This window comes from Stegostoma tigrinum, chromosome 14, assembly GCF_030684315.1.
Source record: "Stegostoma tigrinum isolate sSteTig4 chromosome 14, sSteTig4.hap1, whole genome shotgun sequence".
NCBI lineage: Eukaryota > Metazoa > Chordata > Chondrichthyes > Orectolobiformes > Stegostomatidae > Stegostoma > Stegostoma tigrinum.
This window is the reverse complement of record NC_081367.1, coordinates 74618159-74633224: the sequence shown is the minus strand read 5'-3', so window position 1 is coordinate 74633224 and position 15066 is coordinate 74618159. Positions and strand designations below refer to the sequence as shown.

At 49.3% G+C, this 15066-nt stretch overlaps 1 protein-coding gene across 3 annotated transcripts in view; it reads left to right on the top strand.

Annotated features, from left to right (window-relative positions):
* The first annotated feature begins 6553 nt into the window (after nt 1-6553).
* Nucleotides 6554-15066, top strand: part of dner (delta/notch-like EGF repeat containing) — a 282574-nt gene continuing 274061 nt past the window's right edge. Inside the window, exon 1 of one of the 3 annotated variants that reach the window (XM_059651234.1) lies at nt 6554-7481. In XM_059651234.1, the coding sequence (XP_059507217.1) occupies nt 7302-7481 (180 nt within the window). In that variant the 5' untranslated portion in view covers nt 6554-7301. The remainder of the gene's footprint in view (nt 7482-15066) is intronic. The other 2 variants (XM_059651233.1, XM_059651235.1) reach the window with 2 other exon arrangements.

Sequence of the window (15066 nt, the reverse complement as noted above, 5' to 3'; positions counted from 1 at the left end):
TGCATCCTGTCAATGTCCCGCTGCAGCCTACAACAGCCCTCTACACTGTCAACGACACCTCCGACCTTTGTGTCGTCTGCAAACTTGCTGACCCATCCTTCAATTCCCTCGTCCAAGTCATTAATAAAAATTACAAACAGTAGAGGCCCAAGGACAGAGCCCTGTGGAACCCCACTCACCACTGACTTCCAGGCAGAATATTTTCCTTCTACTACCACTCGCTGTCTTCTGTTGGCCAGCCAATTCTGTATCCAAGCAGCTAAGTTCCCCTGTATCCCATTCCTCCTGACCTTCTGAATGAGCCTTCCATGGGGAACCTTATCAAATGCCTTACTGAAGTCCATATACACCACATCCACAGCTCGACCCTCATCAACCTTTCTAGTCACATCCTCAAAAAACTCGATAAGGTTTGTAAGGCATGACCTACCCCTCACAAAGCCGTGTTGACTGTATTTGATCAAGCCATGCTCTTCCAGATGGTCATAAATCTTATCCCTCAGAATCCTTTCTAACACCTTGCAGACGACAGACGTGAGACTTACCGGTCTATAATTGCCGGGGATTTCCCTATTTCCTTTCTTGAAGAGAGGAATTACATTTGCCTCTCTCCAGTCCTCAGGTACGACTCCAGTGGAGAGCGAGGATGCAAAGATCTTCGCAAGTGGCGAAGCAATTGCATTTCTCGCTTCCCAAAGCAGCCGAGGACAAATCTGATCCGGGCCTGGCGACTTGTCAATCTTAATGTTTGACAAAATTTTCAGCACATCAGCTTCCTCTATCTCTATCCATTCCAGCATGCACACCTGCTCTTCAAAGGTTTCATTTCTTTGTTCTTTCCTTCTCTTTTACCCTGGCCATTGCTTCTAATTCAAGCTGTTCCATTTGCCACTTAATTGTAGCCATTTCCAAAGACTGTAATGGCATTCCTGGCTATTGGAAATGCTGGGCTGTTGTGGCAATCATCTTCCCTTTCCTCACAAACACACACAACTCTGACTCCAGCTTGATGCTAATTCCAAACATTTTGCCTTGCTCACTTTCTGTAAAACTCCCAAGGTGACCTCTCCCACCCCTAGGAAATGCTTGGTGACTGAAAGAGCCGTTAGTACATGAGGCACACCCTGTTTAAACCAATTGAAAACAATACTCAAAATAAAAACAGAACACAACACCACTTATTGCCTTTGAGCTCACCTGGAATTAGAGATTTTGATGCCAACAAGAGCCTCCACTTTGTTATGGACCAGACCAAACCACACCCCCCCCCCCCAACCAAATCATGTCAAGGAGATTGCCTAGACCCTCACTTTCTTTGTTTTAAAGGCAATTGCCAGGTGTTGTATTCCAGATGCAATTCAATTGGTCAACCTACAAGGCTTGAGGCAAAACACGCTTTATTCATTCGCCATAATTAAAATACAAACCAAAAGAAGGAATTGGTATACCTTTAACTTTATTGGAAAACTTATGGTTGAGTTATTTAACTACTAAACAGTAACTGTTCCAACATAGTAACATCCCATAAACACACCCTTGGCAAAGGTAAATTCAGTAAAACAGATTGTCTCATATGCAATTCTAGCAGCAGGAAGAGACCCCCAGCTTTTAGCTGTAACAGAGAGAGGAATAAGAGCTTCCACATCCAGCTTCAAGACCCCAGCAACAGCTGAAAGTTAAAGCTAAAAACCCCAGTTCTGTATGGCTGTTTACTTTAAAAGCTTCAAGCAGGTCGCTCGAGATCTCTGTCTCAACAAATCTTCATAAAAAAGGGAGAAAATACACCTCTTAAAGCCACAATATTGTCACACTGGACTAGAATTCCATGCAACACCAGACTAATGCTCTGTGGTTTTCCATTCAAATCCCAACAATGGCAGTAACTGAGATACACAACTAATTATTTCTGGTTTGTTGTAAAAGCCAGTGGAGTTCAGGAAAGGGAAGTGGCTCGACTCTAAAGCATGGCACTTTAAGATACTACAGAATTATTATGGTGCAGAAGGAGGCTGTTTGGCCCATCACTCCTGTACTAGATCTATTCTTTAGTGCTAATCTCCTGCCTTGTCCCCATATCCCTGCACACCTTTACTGTTCAAGTAGCCATTCTATACCCTCTTGAATGCATCAATTGATCCAGCTTCCCACACAGTTCCAGGCAGTGCATTCCACATCCTAACTAAAAACTGAAAGAACTGCGAATGCTGTAAATCAGGAACAAAAACAGAAGTTGCTACAAAAACTCAGCAGGTCTGGCAGCATCTGTGAAGAAAAACTCAGAGTTCTGAGGAAGGGTCACAGATGCTGCCTGACCTGCTGAGCTTTTCCAGCAACTTCTGTTTTTGTTCCACATCCTAACTATTTGCTGATCAGATGAAGAGAGCCACTGAAGCTGGAGTTTTGCCTTGAAATGTAACATACAAAGATTCAGCATTAACCTGCAGTTTGTACAATAAAAGGCTAAGCATGGCCTAGCATACCAATGATCCCTTTCTCACTACAACTCCCCCCTACCCATGCTCCCCACTAGGGAAAGGGGATTGCAGAGGAGCTGGAGGGAGAGGGGTGGGTGGGGTGGTATGTAGAGTGAAAACTGCAGACTCCTCAGTGTCACCAAAAACCAAACCCAAATAACAACAAACTCATGAAGTAGACATTTGACATTTGGGGCAGCACCTAGGCACAGTGGTTAGCACTGCAGCCTCACAGTGCCAGGGACCCGGGTTTGAATCCACCCTCTGGTGACTGTGTCGAGTTTGTACATTCTCCCCGTGTCTGTGTGGGCTTCCTCCCACAGTGCAAAGGTGTGCAGGTTAGGTGGATTGGCCGTGAAGAAATTGCCTGTAGTGTTCAGGAATGTGTGGGTTAGGTAGGTTATAGGGGGGTGGGTCCGAGTGAGATTCTCCGAGGGTCAGTATGGACTTGGTGTGCTGAAGGGCCTGTTCCCATACAGTAGGGATTCATGATTCTATGATGGAGACAGTCACATTTCATGGAAAGAATTTCTTGATGTAGGACACTGCCCCCACCCAACATGAGAGGGGAGGAGGTAGGAAAGGAGACGGAGGTAGAGCAGGACCCTTTCTAAAATGGCATAGCTCTGAACTGAAATGACTTCTAATGATTTCATAGTGGGCCATGGAGAGGGGAGAGGGACAGTGATTGGATTGAAAGTACAGGGACCCCTGGGAGAAGGTGTGGGGACAGGGGTGGGGGTGGTTTGAAAAGTTTAATGGCTTGTTGGTCTTGGTTTTGCGATCACTTTCCTGCTCCTCAACCCTTGTTCCCAGCACCAAGACCTAATATTAAGAGGAGCTGGGGCAGTGTCAGCTAAACAGTCAGCACAGTTACATAGTGACTGGGATCAGACTAACTACCCCTGCTCCCTGTCTCCACACACAAATCCCTGCTCCCTGTCTGCACACACAGCTCCCAGCTCCCTATCTCCACACAGAGCACCCTGACTCCACACACAACTCCCAGATCCGTCTCCACATTCAGCACCCAGCTCCGTCTCCACACACAGTTCCCAGATCCCTGCCTCCACAAACAACTCCCAGCTCCCTGTCTCCACACACAGCTCCCTGCTCCATGTCTCCAAACACAGCTCCCAGCTCCCTGTCTCCACACACAGCTCCCTATCTCGACACACAGCTCCCAGCTCCCTGTCTCCACACACAGCTCCCTGTCTCCACGCACAGCTCCCAGCTCCCTGTCTCCACACACAGCTCCCTGTCTCCACGCACAGCTCCCAGCTCCCTATCTCCACACACAGCTCCCTGTCTCCACGCACAGCTCCCAGCTCCCTGTCTCCACACACAGCTCCCTGTCTCCACACACAGCTCCCAGCTCCCTGTCTCCACACACAGCTCCCAGCTCCCTGTCTCCACACACAGCTCCCTGTCTCCACGCACAGCTCCCAGCTCCCTGTCTCCACACACAGCTCCCAGCTCCCTGTCTCCACACACAGCTCCCAGCTCCCTGTCTCCAAACACAGCTCCCAGCTCCTTATCTCTACACATTGCTCCCAGCTCCCTCGCTCTACACAGCTCCCAGCTCCCTGTCTCCACACACAGCTCCCAGCTCCCTGTCTCCACACACAGCTCCCTGTCTCCACGCACAGCTCCCAGCTCCCTGTCTCCACACACAGCTCCCAGCTCCCTGTTTCCAAACACAGCTCCCTGCTCCCTGTCTCTACACAGAGTTCCCAGCTCCCTGTCTCCACACACAGCTCCCAGCTCCCTGTTTCCAAACACAGCTCCCTGCTCCCTGTCTCTACACAGAGTTCCCAGCTCCCTGTCTCCACACATAGCTCCAGCTCCCTGTCTCCACACAAAGCTCCTGGCTCCCAGTCTCTACACACAGCTCACAGCTCCCAGACTGCACACACAGCTCATAGATCCCTTGCTCCCTGTCTCCACACACTGCTCCCTGCTCCCTCTCCACAGAAAGCTGACAGCTCCCTATCTCCACACACAGCTCACAGCACCCTATCTCCACACACTGCTCCCAGCTCCGTCTCCACGCACAGTTCACAGCTCCCTGTCTCTACACATAGCTCCAGCTACCTGTCTCCATACACAGCTCGCTGTCTCCAAACACAGCACCCGGCTCCCTGTCTCTATACACAACTCCCTGTCTCCACACACAGCTCCCAGCACCCTGTCTCTATACACAGCTCCCTGTCTCCACACACAGCTCCCAGCACCCTGTCTCTATACACAGCTCCCTGTCTTCACACACAGCTCACAGCTCCCTGTCTCCACACACAGCTCCCAGCTCCCTGTCTCCACACACAGCTCCCAGCTCCCTGTCTCCACACACAGCTCCCTGTCTCCACGCACAGCTCCCAGCTCCCTGTCTCCACACACAGCTCCCAGCTCCCTGTCTCCACACACAGCTCCCAGCTCCCTGTCTCCAAACACAGCTCCCAGCTCCTTATCTCTACACATTGCTCCCAGCTCCCTCGCTCTACACAGCTCCCAGCTCCCTGTCTCCACACACAGCTCCCAGCTCCCTGTCTCCACACACAGCTCCCTGTCTCCACGCACAGCTCCCAGCTCCCTGTCTCCACACACAGCTCCCAGCTCCCTGTCTCCACACACAGCTCCCAGCTCCCTGTTTCCAAACACAGCTCCCTGCTCCCTGTCTCCACACACAGCTCCCAGCTCCCTGTTTCCAAACACAGCTCCCTGCTCCCTGTCTCTACACAGAGTTCCCAGCTCCCTGTCTCCACACAAAGCTCCTGGCTCCCAGTCTCTACACACAGCTCACAGCTCCCAGACTGCACACACAGCTCATAGCTCCCTTGCTCTCTGTCTCCACACACTGCTCCCTGCTCCCTCTCCACAGAAAGCTGACAGCTCCCTATCTCCACACACAGCTCACAGCACCTTATCTCCACACACTGCTCCCAGCTCCGTCTCCACGCACAGTTCACAGCTCCCTGTCTCTACACATAGCTCCAGCTACCTGTCTCCATACACAGCTCGCTGTCTCCAAACACAGCACCCGGCACCCTGTCTCTATACACAACTCCCTGTCTCCACACACAGCTCACAGCACCCTGTCTCTATACACAGCTCCCTGTCTCCACACACAGCTCCCAGCACCCTGTCTCTATACACAGCTCCCTGTCTTCACACACAGCTCACAGCTCCCTGTCTCCACACACAGCTCCCAGCAACCTGTCTCTATACACAGTCCCCAGCTCCCTGTCTCCACTCACAGCTCCCTGTCTCCACACACTGCTCCCTGTCTCCACACACAACTCCCAGCACCCTGTCTCTATACACAGCTCCCTGTCTCCACACACAGCTCCCAGCACCCTGTCTCTATACACAGCTCCCTGTCTCCACACATAGCTCCCAGCTCCCTGTCTCCACACACTGCTCCCTGTCTCCACACACAGCTCCCAGCACCCTGTCTCTATACACAGCTCCCTGTCTCCACACACAGCTCCCAGCTCCCTGTCTCCACTCACAGCTCCCTGTCTCCACACACTGCTCCCTGTCTCCACACACAGCTCCCAGCACCCTGTCTCTCTACACAGCTCCCTGTCTCCACACACAGCTCCCAGCTCCGTCTCCACACACAGCTCCCAGCTCCGTCTCCACACACAGCTCCCTGTGTCTACACACAGCTCCCTGTCTCCACACACTGCTCTCTGCTCCCTGTCTCCACACACAGCTCACAGCTCCCCATCTCCACACACAGCTCCCAGCACCCTGTCTCCACACACAGCTCCCAGCTCCCTGTCTCCACACACAGCTCACAGCTCCCCATCTCCACACACAGCTCCCAGCACCCTGTCTCCACACACAGCTCCCTGTCTCCACACACAGCTCCCAGCTTCCTGTCTCCACACACTGCTCCCAGCTCCGTCTCTACACACAGCTCCCTGTCTCCACGCACAGCTCCCAGCTCCCTGTCTCCACACACAGCTCCCAGCACCCTGTCTCCACACACAGCTCCCAGCTCCCTGTCTCCACACACAGCTCCCAGCTCCCCATCTCCACACACAGCTCCCAGCCCCCTGTCTCCACACACAGCTCCCTGTCTCCACACACAGCTCCCTGTCTCCACACACAGCTCCCAGCTCCCTCTCCACACACAGCTCCCAGCTCCCGGTCTCCACACACAGCTCCCAGCTCCCTGTCTCCACACACAGCTCCCAGCTCCCAGTCTCCACACACAGCTCCCTGTTTATACACAGCTCCCAGCTCCCTGTCTCTATACACAGCTCCCTGCTCCCTGTCTGTATTAAATCTGTGCCTAGATCTCTCTGTCCCCACCTGCTCTCTGTCTCACTCTCTGTCTGGGAACACCTCTTCCCTTCTGTCTAATTTCTTTCTCTCTCTATATACATCACGCATACTCCCTCGCTCACTCTATCTGTCCCTCCCCCTCTCTCTCACACCCCCTCCCTCTCTCACCTTCCCTCCCTCTATCACACACTCCCTCCATCCCTCCCTCTCTCTCTGGGAGAGCGCTGTGCTGATGTAGGGAGTTGCAGCTCGATCATTCAGCGCCGGAATCCGTGCGGGTAGCCGAAAGCAGCTCGATCCCACAAGGATCCAGTCTGTCGTCATTCGGGATCCTGTGCCCCGGTCCGCAGTGGCGATCGCTCGGTGACCAGGAGGAGTTGCCCTGTGTGTGTGTGGCTGGGGGCTATATCCCACTCCCCGACCACCACCTCCCCCCGCCAAACCTCCGGGGTTTCAGACCCACAGTAACTCTGCCCTGCCAGCCTCACCCCCCTCACCAGCCCTACCCCCACCCCTCCCACCCTAGAGGCTGAGATGCCACCCCTGCTGGTATTCCTGGGCACCGTGTCCCTGGTGTGGCTCTCTAATGCTGCTCCTCTGGACCCATGCGCCAGCCTGCCCTGCCTCAACAATGGCACATGTGGAAGTTTATTGCAAAGACTGGCATCGTACAACTGCAGCTGTCCCCCTGGATTGGCAAGACCACACTGCCAGGTAAGTGCCAAATCGAACTGCTGACCATTAGCTTGTGTTTCTGATTCACTGCAGCGTGAGGGGCAGGTTTTGGGTTTGACAGAGAGGGGATTGCATCCGTGTCTGTGTGTCTGTGCGTGTGTGCCTGTACGATTGTGAGTGAGTTTGTGTGTGTCTGTGCGTGTGTGCCTGTACGAGTGTGAGTGAGTTTGTGTGTCTGTGCGTGTGTGCCTGTACGAGTGTGAGTGAGTTTGTGTGTGTCTGTGCGTGTGTGCCTGTACGAGTGTGATTGAGTTTGTGTGTGTCTGTGCGTGTGTGCCTGTACGATTGTGAGTGAGTTTGTGTGTGTCTGTGCGTGTGTGCCTGTACGAGTGTGAGTGAGTTTGTGTGTCTGTGCGTGTGTGCCTGTATGAGTGTGAGTGAGTTTGTGTGTGTCTGTGCGTGTGTGCCTGTACGATTGTGAGTGAGTTTGTGTGTGTCTGTGCGTGTGTGCCTGTACGAGTGTGAGTGAGTTTGTGTGTGTCTGTGCGTGTGTACCTGTACGAGTGTGAGTGAGTTTGTGTGTCTGTGCGTGTGTGCCTGTACGAGCGTGAGTGAGTTTGTGTGTGCCTGTACGAGTGTGAGTGAGTTTGTGTGTGTCTGTGCGTGTGTGCCTGAACGAGCGTGAGTGAGTTTGTGTGTGTCTGTGCGTGTGTGCCTGTACGAGTGTGAGTGAGTTTGTGTGTCTGTGCGTGTGTGCCTGTACGAGCGTGAGTGAGTTTGTGTGTGTCTGTGCGTGTGTGCCTGTACGAGTGTGAGTGAGTTTGTGTGTGTCTGTGCGTGTGTGCCTGTACGAGTGTGAGTGAGTTTGTGTGTCTGTGCGTGTGTGCCTGTACGATTGTGAGTGAGTTTGTGTGTGTCTGTGCATGTGTGCCTGTACGAGTGTGAGTGAGTTTGTGTGTCTGTGTGTGTGTGCCTGTACGATTGTGAGTGAGTTTGTGTGTCTCAGTGCATGTGTGCCTGTACGAGTGTGAGTGAGTTTGTGTGTCTGTGCGTGTGTGCCTGTACGAGTGTGAGTGAGTTTGTGTGTCTCAGTGCATGTGTGCCTGTACGAGTGTGAGTGAGTTTGTGTGTCGGTGCGTGTGTGCCTGTATGAGTGTGTGAGTTTGTGTGAGTGTTTGTGTGCGTCTTTGTGTGTATGTTTGTGTGGGAGTGTGTCTGTGTCTTTGTATCTGTCTTTGTGTGTGTGTGTGTGTGTGTGTGTGTGTGTGTGTGTGTGTGTGTGTGTGTGTGTGTGTGTGTGTGTGTGCATGTGTGTGGGAGGGGGCCTCCCTCTGTCTCGTGCCCAAGGCTCAGTTGACATTGGACTCTGGCTGATGTGGGCTCACATTGATTGGAGAGGGGCACATCCTGGCTCTGGTCGGGGCAGGGAGTGCTGCAGATAGGTAACCCTCAAAAAACCTGTACTGGTCTCTCATTGAGCCCTAACTCTTTCCCTCAGAGGGCTGTAGAAGCTGGCCATTCAGGGTCAAGTTAGAGAGGGTTTTAATCAGAAAGTGAATGGAGAGTTATGGGGAAAAGGCAGGAAAGTGGAGATGAGAATGATCAGGTTAGCTGTGAATGGCAGGGTTGACTCAGTGGGCTGAGTGGCCACTGGTGCTGAAATGACAGAGACACACACTTGGTAAAAGAAACCAAATCTGAAAAGTGGCAAATCACATCTGAAAGGAGTGGGTGGGAGGGTGAGGAAAGGGTTGGACTGACTCGGGGTGCTCTCTCACTCTCTGCGTCACTGGCACACAGTTGCCTGAACCTCACTGGGAAGGCAGGTTTCTCTGGGGTGGTGGAAGGTGAGGGTGGGTCATTATTACATTGGCATGGAGCTTTGTTTCCATTGAAGCAGGTTCTAGCTCATTGAGACCATTCAGTGCACTGCTCTCCTTCGATCTCCTCTTTGAAAGCTCCATGTCCTGTAGGAAAGTTTGCTGAATCTCAGCTGCTCTGTAAGTAACTGCTTCCCAAATTCTGCCTCCCTTCCAGGTAGCAGGATGCCTTTCTGCCCCAGTCTCGTAGTTTGCTGAATTTCAGACAGCGATAGCCCTCTCTGTCTTGGGAAACAGCCGGCTCGAAACACACCTGGAGCCAAATAGAATCTCCCTGAGGGTAGGGAGGTGAGGAGTGCTCTAAGACTGTACATTAGAAACCGAGAGACCTGGACAATGATCATATGATGATGCCTATCAGGAAAGAGCCCAGTACTTGAGAGCTTACAGGCTGGTAGTATCCCTACCTCTGAGCCAGGAAAACCTGGCGTGCTGCCTCGCCCTGCCTGCTCCTGAGTGCACGGCAGCATCTGTGAATGGATGGATTCGGAAACTTGATAAGGTCTTTCTGCCCCTTAGCCGGGTCTTGTTACGTATTGCAGGGTTTGTGATTGACCCTCTCACCTCCCAGCTACAGTACAAGAGACGGTGCCACTCATGGTTTGGAGACCAGCGTATTGTTATTGCACAGAAGGAGGCCATTCAACCAGTTCTGTCTGCTCTAGCCCACTGAAAGAGCAATTCACCTAGATCCACATTCCCACCTTCTCCTCTTAGCTTTGCCCATTTTGCATTTTAGGATAATGATCCAATTCTCTCTTGTATACTACCTTCCCACATTGATCCTAACCAATGGCTGCTTTCCTTTTATTTTCCTGGTGAGCCTTGAGACTTTAAGTCAGCAATTCTCTGGAACATGTAAGCAATATTTACATATTCACTTGTGTTCCCGTCACCTCTGATCTATGGGCCAAGAACTGGAATATAGGATCAGTGTAGTCACATCTTGGTTGACTGGAACAGACATGATGGGCTGAATGGCTTCTTTCCGTGCCGTGAAGCCTATCATTCTGCCGCTTTTTGCTCTAATCATCTTCGATCTGTGTCTCCTCATTTGCAAACCTTGCCCAGATGGGAAAAGTCCTCCCCTTGTCTCCTCTGTCCCTTCCTCAGAACTGGTCAGCAGACCCAAAACGGTAACCCTGTTTTTTTCCTCACAGATGCTGCCAGGCCTGCTGAGCTTTTCCAGCAACTTCGTTTTTGTTCCTGATTTATGGCATCCGCAGCTCTTTATAACTCTCATAAGCCTCCTCTTAAATTTCACTTCAAGGAAAGAAAACAGCCTCAGACTGGTCCGGTGAGTGGAGTAAGGAAAGGTCCTCATCCCTGGAATCATTCTCAGGAAACCCTCTCTACCAGCTCCCCTCTGTCACTAACTGTGCACAAAACTGCCTCGTGTTGGGGTGGGGTCTGTGTTTCTATAGGTTCAATGTAGCATCCCTGCAATATATAGTATACAATATAAGTTGTGGTAGGCTGGCAGTGCCCCTACTTCTGAGCCAGGAGAACTGGATTTGCGTCCAGCGTGCTCCCCAAGATTTGTGGTAACACCCCTGAACAGGCGGATGAGGAAACCTAGCTGAGGTTGATGCTAAGTTCTCCTGCCCCTTAGCTGGGCTTTGTGGCCTATTATTCCAGGGTTCATGTTCTACCCCCACCCCTCCCACCTCTCAGGTACAGTACATGTGACAGTGCCAATGTAGCTCTCTGCCCCTGTTTCAAAGTCAAGACACACCAGGTTTTACACTGCACTCTCTCAGTCTGGGTAGACCATCAGGGTTCCACTTGTTGCGAGTAAAGACTGAGCTGCTCTCCCCAGGCGAGTCGCTCCCAGCACACTGGGTACAGTGATAACAAAGTGTGGAGCTGGATGAACACAGCAGGCCAAGCAGCATCTCAGGAAGTTCAGTGACAGGTTTAATCCATACATACTTGGTGTGTCTCTGCTGTTGGGGTCCCACGGAACGGCCACACTGTCATCAAGTTCATGTGACTTGCCAACAAATTATACCTTTCTTAGATAGTTGAGTTATTGACTGTAACATCCTAGGTTCTGGTGTACATTTGAATTGAGAAGACCGAAGGATAGCTTTATATGAGTAACCACTAAACCCCCAGTCTACATCCTGCCCATTTTTTGGATTTCATCAACGGTTGAACATCACCAGTCATTTTTTTCCCATAAGCTTTCTAGATTTGACTTGTCAATTAAATAGTTTTAGAGAGCTCTACTGCAAGGTATTTGTCATATATTGTAGATGGATGCTTTGTTTGCCTTTGTTCATAGAATCATACCATACAGAAAAGCCTTTCGGCCCATCAAGTTTGTACAGCCAAAGATCTACAGTAAATCTACAATAGGGTAAAACGAAGAACTGCAAATGCTGGATATCTGAAACTAAGCCAGAAATTGTTGGAGAACCTCAGCAGATCTGGCAGCATGTGTGGAGAGAGAGGAGAGTTAACGTTTTGTGTCCAGTGACTGTTCTGGATTTACACCAGTCCCACTTACCCACATAAGGCTCGTTGTCTTGAATGTCGTGGTATTTCAGGTGCTCATCTGAGTGCTTTTCATAGGCTGTGACGTTTCCAGCCTCAACCTCCCTCCCAGGCTGGACTTTCCGGACCCCCATAGCCCTCTGGGTGAAGAAAAATGTTTCCTGAAATTCTCTGATATTGCCATTTTTGGATCTTTATCTTTCTCTCTCCTCTCCAAACTTCCTTGCTGCTGCAGAGACCCTTGACAGTCAATTTCATCAGGCTGTTGGTGTTTTAGTATTTCAAAGGTGCTGTATCAATGCAAGTTGTTGTTGAATGCAGGGATGAGAGATCTTTGCAGCCACAGTTGCTCACACTGTCTGCAGTTTAGCGATTGAGTTCTTCCTGTGTCCCTGACTCAGATGTAGAATCTCTCCTTCATAGTCGAGCAGGGAAGCCAGTTGTTCAGCCTTGCCCAGTGTTTGGGTAAATTCAGTGACTCATTGATGCAGCCCATCACATATTCATAGGAAAAGGCAAAGCCACAATATATTGCTGTCAATATTCGGTCTGTATTAATCCCACGTGTTGCATAAATTTTCAGTAATCGACAGTGAGGGAAGTAAGGCAGTTTCTAAAGAATATGGTTTTGCTTTACATTATGCTGTGGGGAATTGCACTGCTCTGTGTATTACAACGCAGTGTTTGCAGTGTGGCAGATATGCCACAAACCGAATCGGTCTACCAATTCCTGAATCTCTTTCAAGCATGTCCTCCAGTTTGGTGAACAAGCAGCAAATCATTGAGTGAACGTCTGCAATAGGTAGAAAATTGACCAGCAGGATGTACAAAATGTGGCCTACCTCTGTTCCTATCTGGAATGGTCTTATGAACAAAATGATCAAAAGTTGAGTTCACCTTCAAATACTGTCAATATTCTTTCTTATATAGTACAGGGTGAGGGGAATGGTTTGCAATGTGAGAGTGAAGGAAGAAGGGTGTTTTGTGAAAGTGAAGGTGTGTTCAAACATAGCAGGAAATGCACTTGGTCCTATAAATAGAGGGGCAATCTGTAGCCTTCATCAAGAGGATGTATGGGACAGTGCTACGGATAACAGATTAATAAAGAGCATGTTCAGTGATAATCCCAGCGTATTAACAAACATTCGGAGTGTAAGCTGCAAAATGCTGAGGGATAAAGGAATGAATATTTGTCTTTTTAGTGCTTCCTCTTCTGGGAGCCATAACATCATGGGCCTGACAATGTCCAGTGATGTCACACTCTGATTACATCATATCACCCGAGCAGGGCTTTGCTCTGCTCCATGGACTTCGACTGTAATGGGAAAGGGCCTGACAGCAGAATGCAATCACATAGGAAAGTGCGATAGCAGAAACCAAGCTGCTACAGAGCAGCTGGCCAAGTGAAATCCCTTAAAATCTGATCCAATGCCAGGCCAATGGACTGGACAGGAACGTTGTCACATTGCACTCGGTTAGAAAGTAAGTTGGTTACCCCATAGCAATCCATTGAACAGATCAGCCATTTTACTAAGGATCTGAAGAAGAGTCACACTAGACTGGGAGCATTCACGCTGTCTCTGCACAGATGCTTTTTTTTAATTCATTCACAGGATGAGGGCATTGCTGACTTGTCAGCATTTATTTCCCATCTCTAAGTTATTGATCTTAGTGGGATAACAGGTCAGCACAACATCATGGGCTGAAGGGCCTGTTCTGTTCTATGTTCTAATTTCCCAGAAGAGAGGTAAGGATGGTAGTTTCCCTCCCTAAAGGACATTAATGAACCAGATGGGACTTTCCCCAACAATGGATTCATGGTCATCATTAGACTCTTAATTCCAGATTTCTACCGGGTTCAAATTCCACAGTCTACCATGACAGGATTCGAACCTGTGTCCCCAGAGCATTACCTGGGTCTCTGGATTAATAGTCCAGCGATAATATCACTTGGCCAATATTTCCCACAGTGCATTTCTGTGTTTATTTAAATCATTTCACACATTCCTTTATTCTTGCATTGAATGGAGGCAGCACTTTCAAATTCAACATCCGTAATTACTTCAGAGATCTCCTCAGCCAATTCAGAGGGAAATTAATGGACAGCCACATTGCTGGGGGTCTGGAGTCACATGAGGGCCAGTCCAGGCAAAGATGGCAGATCTCATTCCCTGAAGGACATTAGTGATCCAGAATGTGCCACCAATAATATCTTAGCCATTGCTCAAATAAGTACTACATTCCACATTTATTAAATGAATGCAAAGCTTCCATTTGAACCCAGAAACCCAGTGTAGGAGCCTGGATTATCAATCCAGTGATATTACCACATCAACACAATCTCCCTGGAGAGAGATTCTCTAATAGGTACCCTCAGGTGGAAGAGGTGCCTGATGTAAGGACATTATGGAGGACAGCAGAAGCAGAATGGGAGTAATTTGTCTTCCTCTTCCATCTCACTAACCTCTTCTCTCACCGACCCCAACACTCCTCAGCAAATGAACAGGTATAAAAGTAGGCTTCTGATGTTGTTTCACAGAATTAAAGCTAATTTCTAAGCACTGGGGCCATTATCCCTTCTGGAGCATTATGAAAAATTGAACTCTACGCAAATTCCTTGAGCCAAAGACTTGTGCCACCATATTCAATACAAAGAATGATATCAAAAGTATCCAGATATCATGTAATGTGGCAATCCCTGGGTTCTGGTGTAAATTAGCCCATATATTTCAATGCTACTGAATTCTTGAAAGTAAGCAAATAACCATAAAGAGCGTGGTAGGATCTACAGCACTGAAGTAGTTTGCTCTGATATTAATTAATTACTCATTACTCTAATATAAATTATTAGATATAAAATCAAATCACTCATAAAATCTCATGCTCTGTGACATTTCAGATTCATTATATTGCTTTCTGCTTTTCACAAGAGATTCCTAATGAGTGGAAGTTATTATTGTATAATGGGTACTTTGCCAATTCTGTATTTGAGCATCGAAAATCACAATCAAAGTTATGAGAAAAGCAAGATGTTGTTAGAACTTTAAATTTAAAACTTTGCAATACAACTTCACATGCACGTTTATGGTGATTAATTCTTCGTTAAAATCTGAATGGATCTATTCTTTTCTGCCAGATCTTTTCACTATTTTGCCATCATGCTGAAATGTAGTATTAGCCCTGGGTTCTTGGTTAGCTCAGCAAACTGGCTTTTTGAAACTGTATTCGCCCAAGCGCTCCAACAA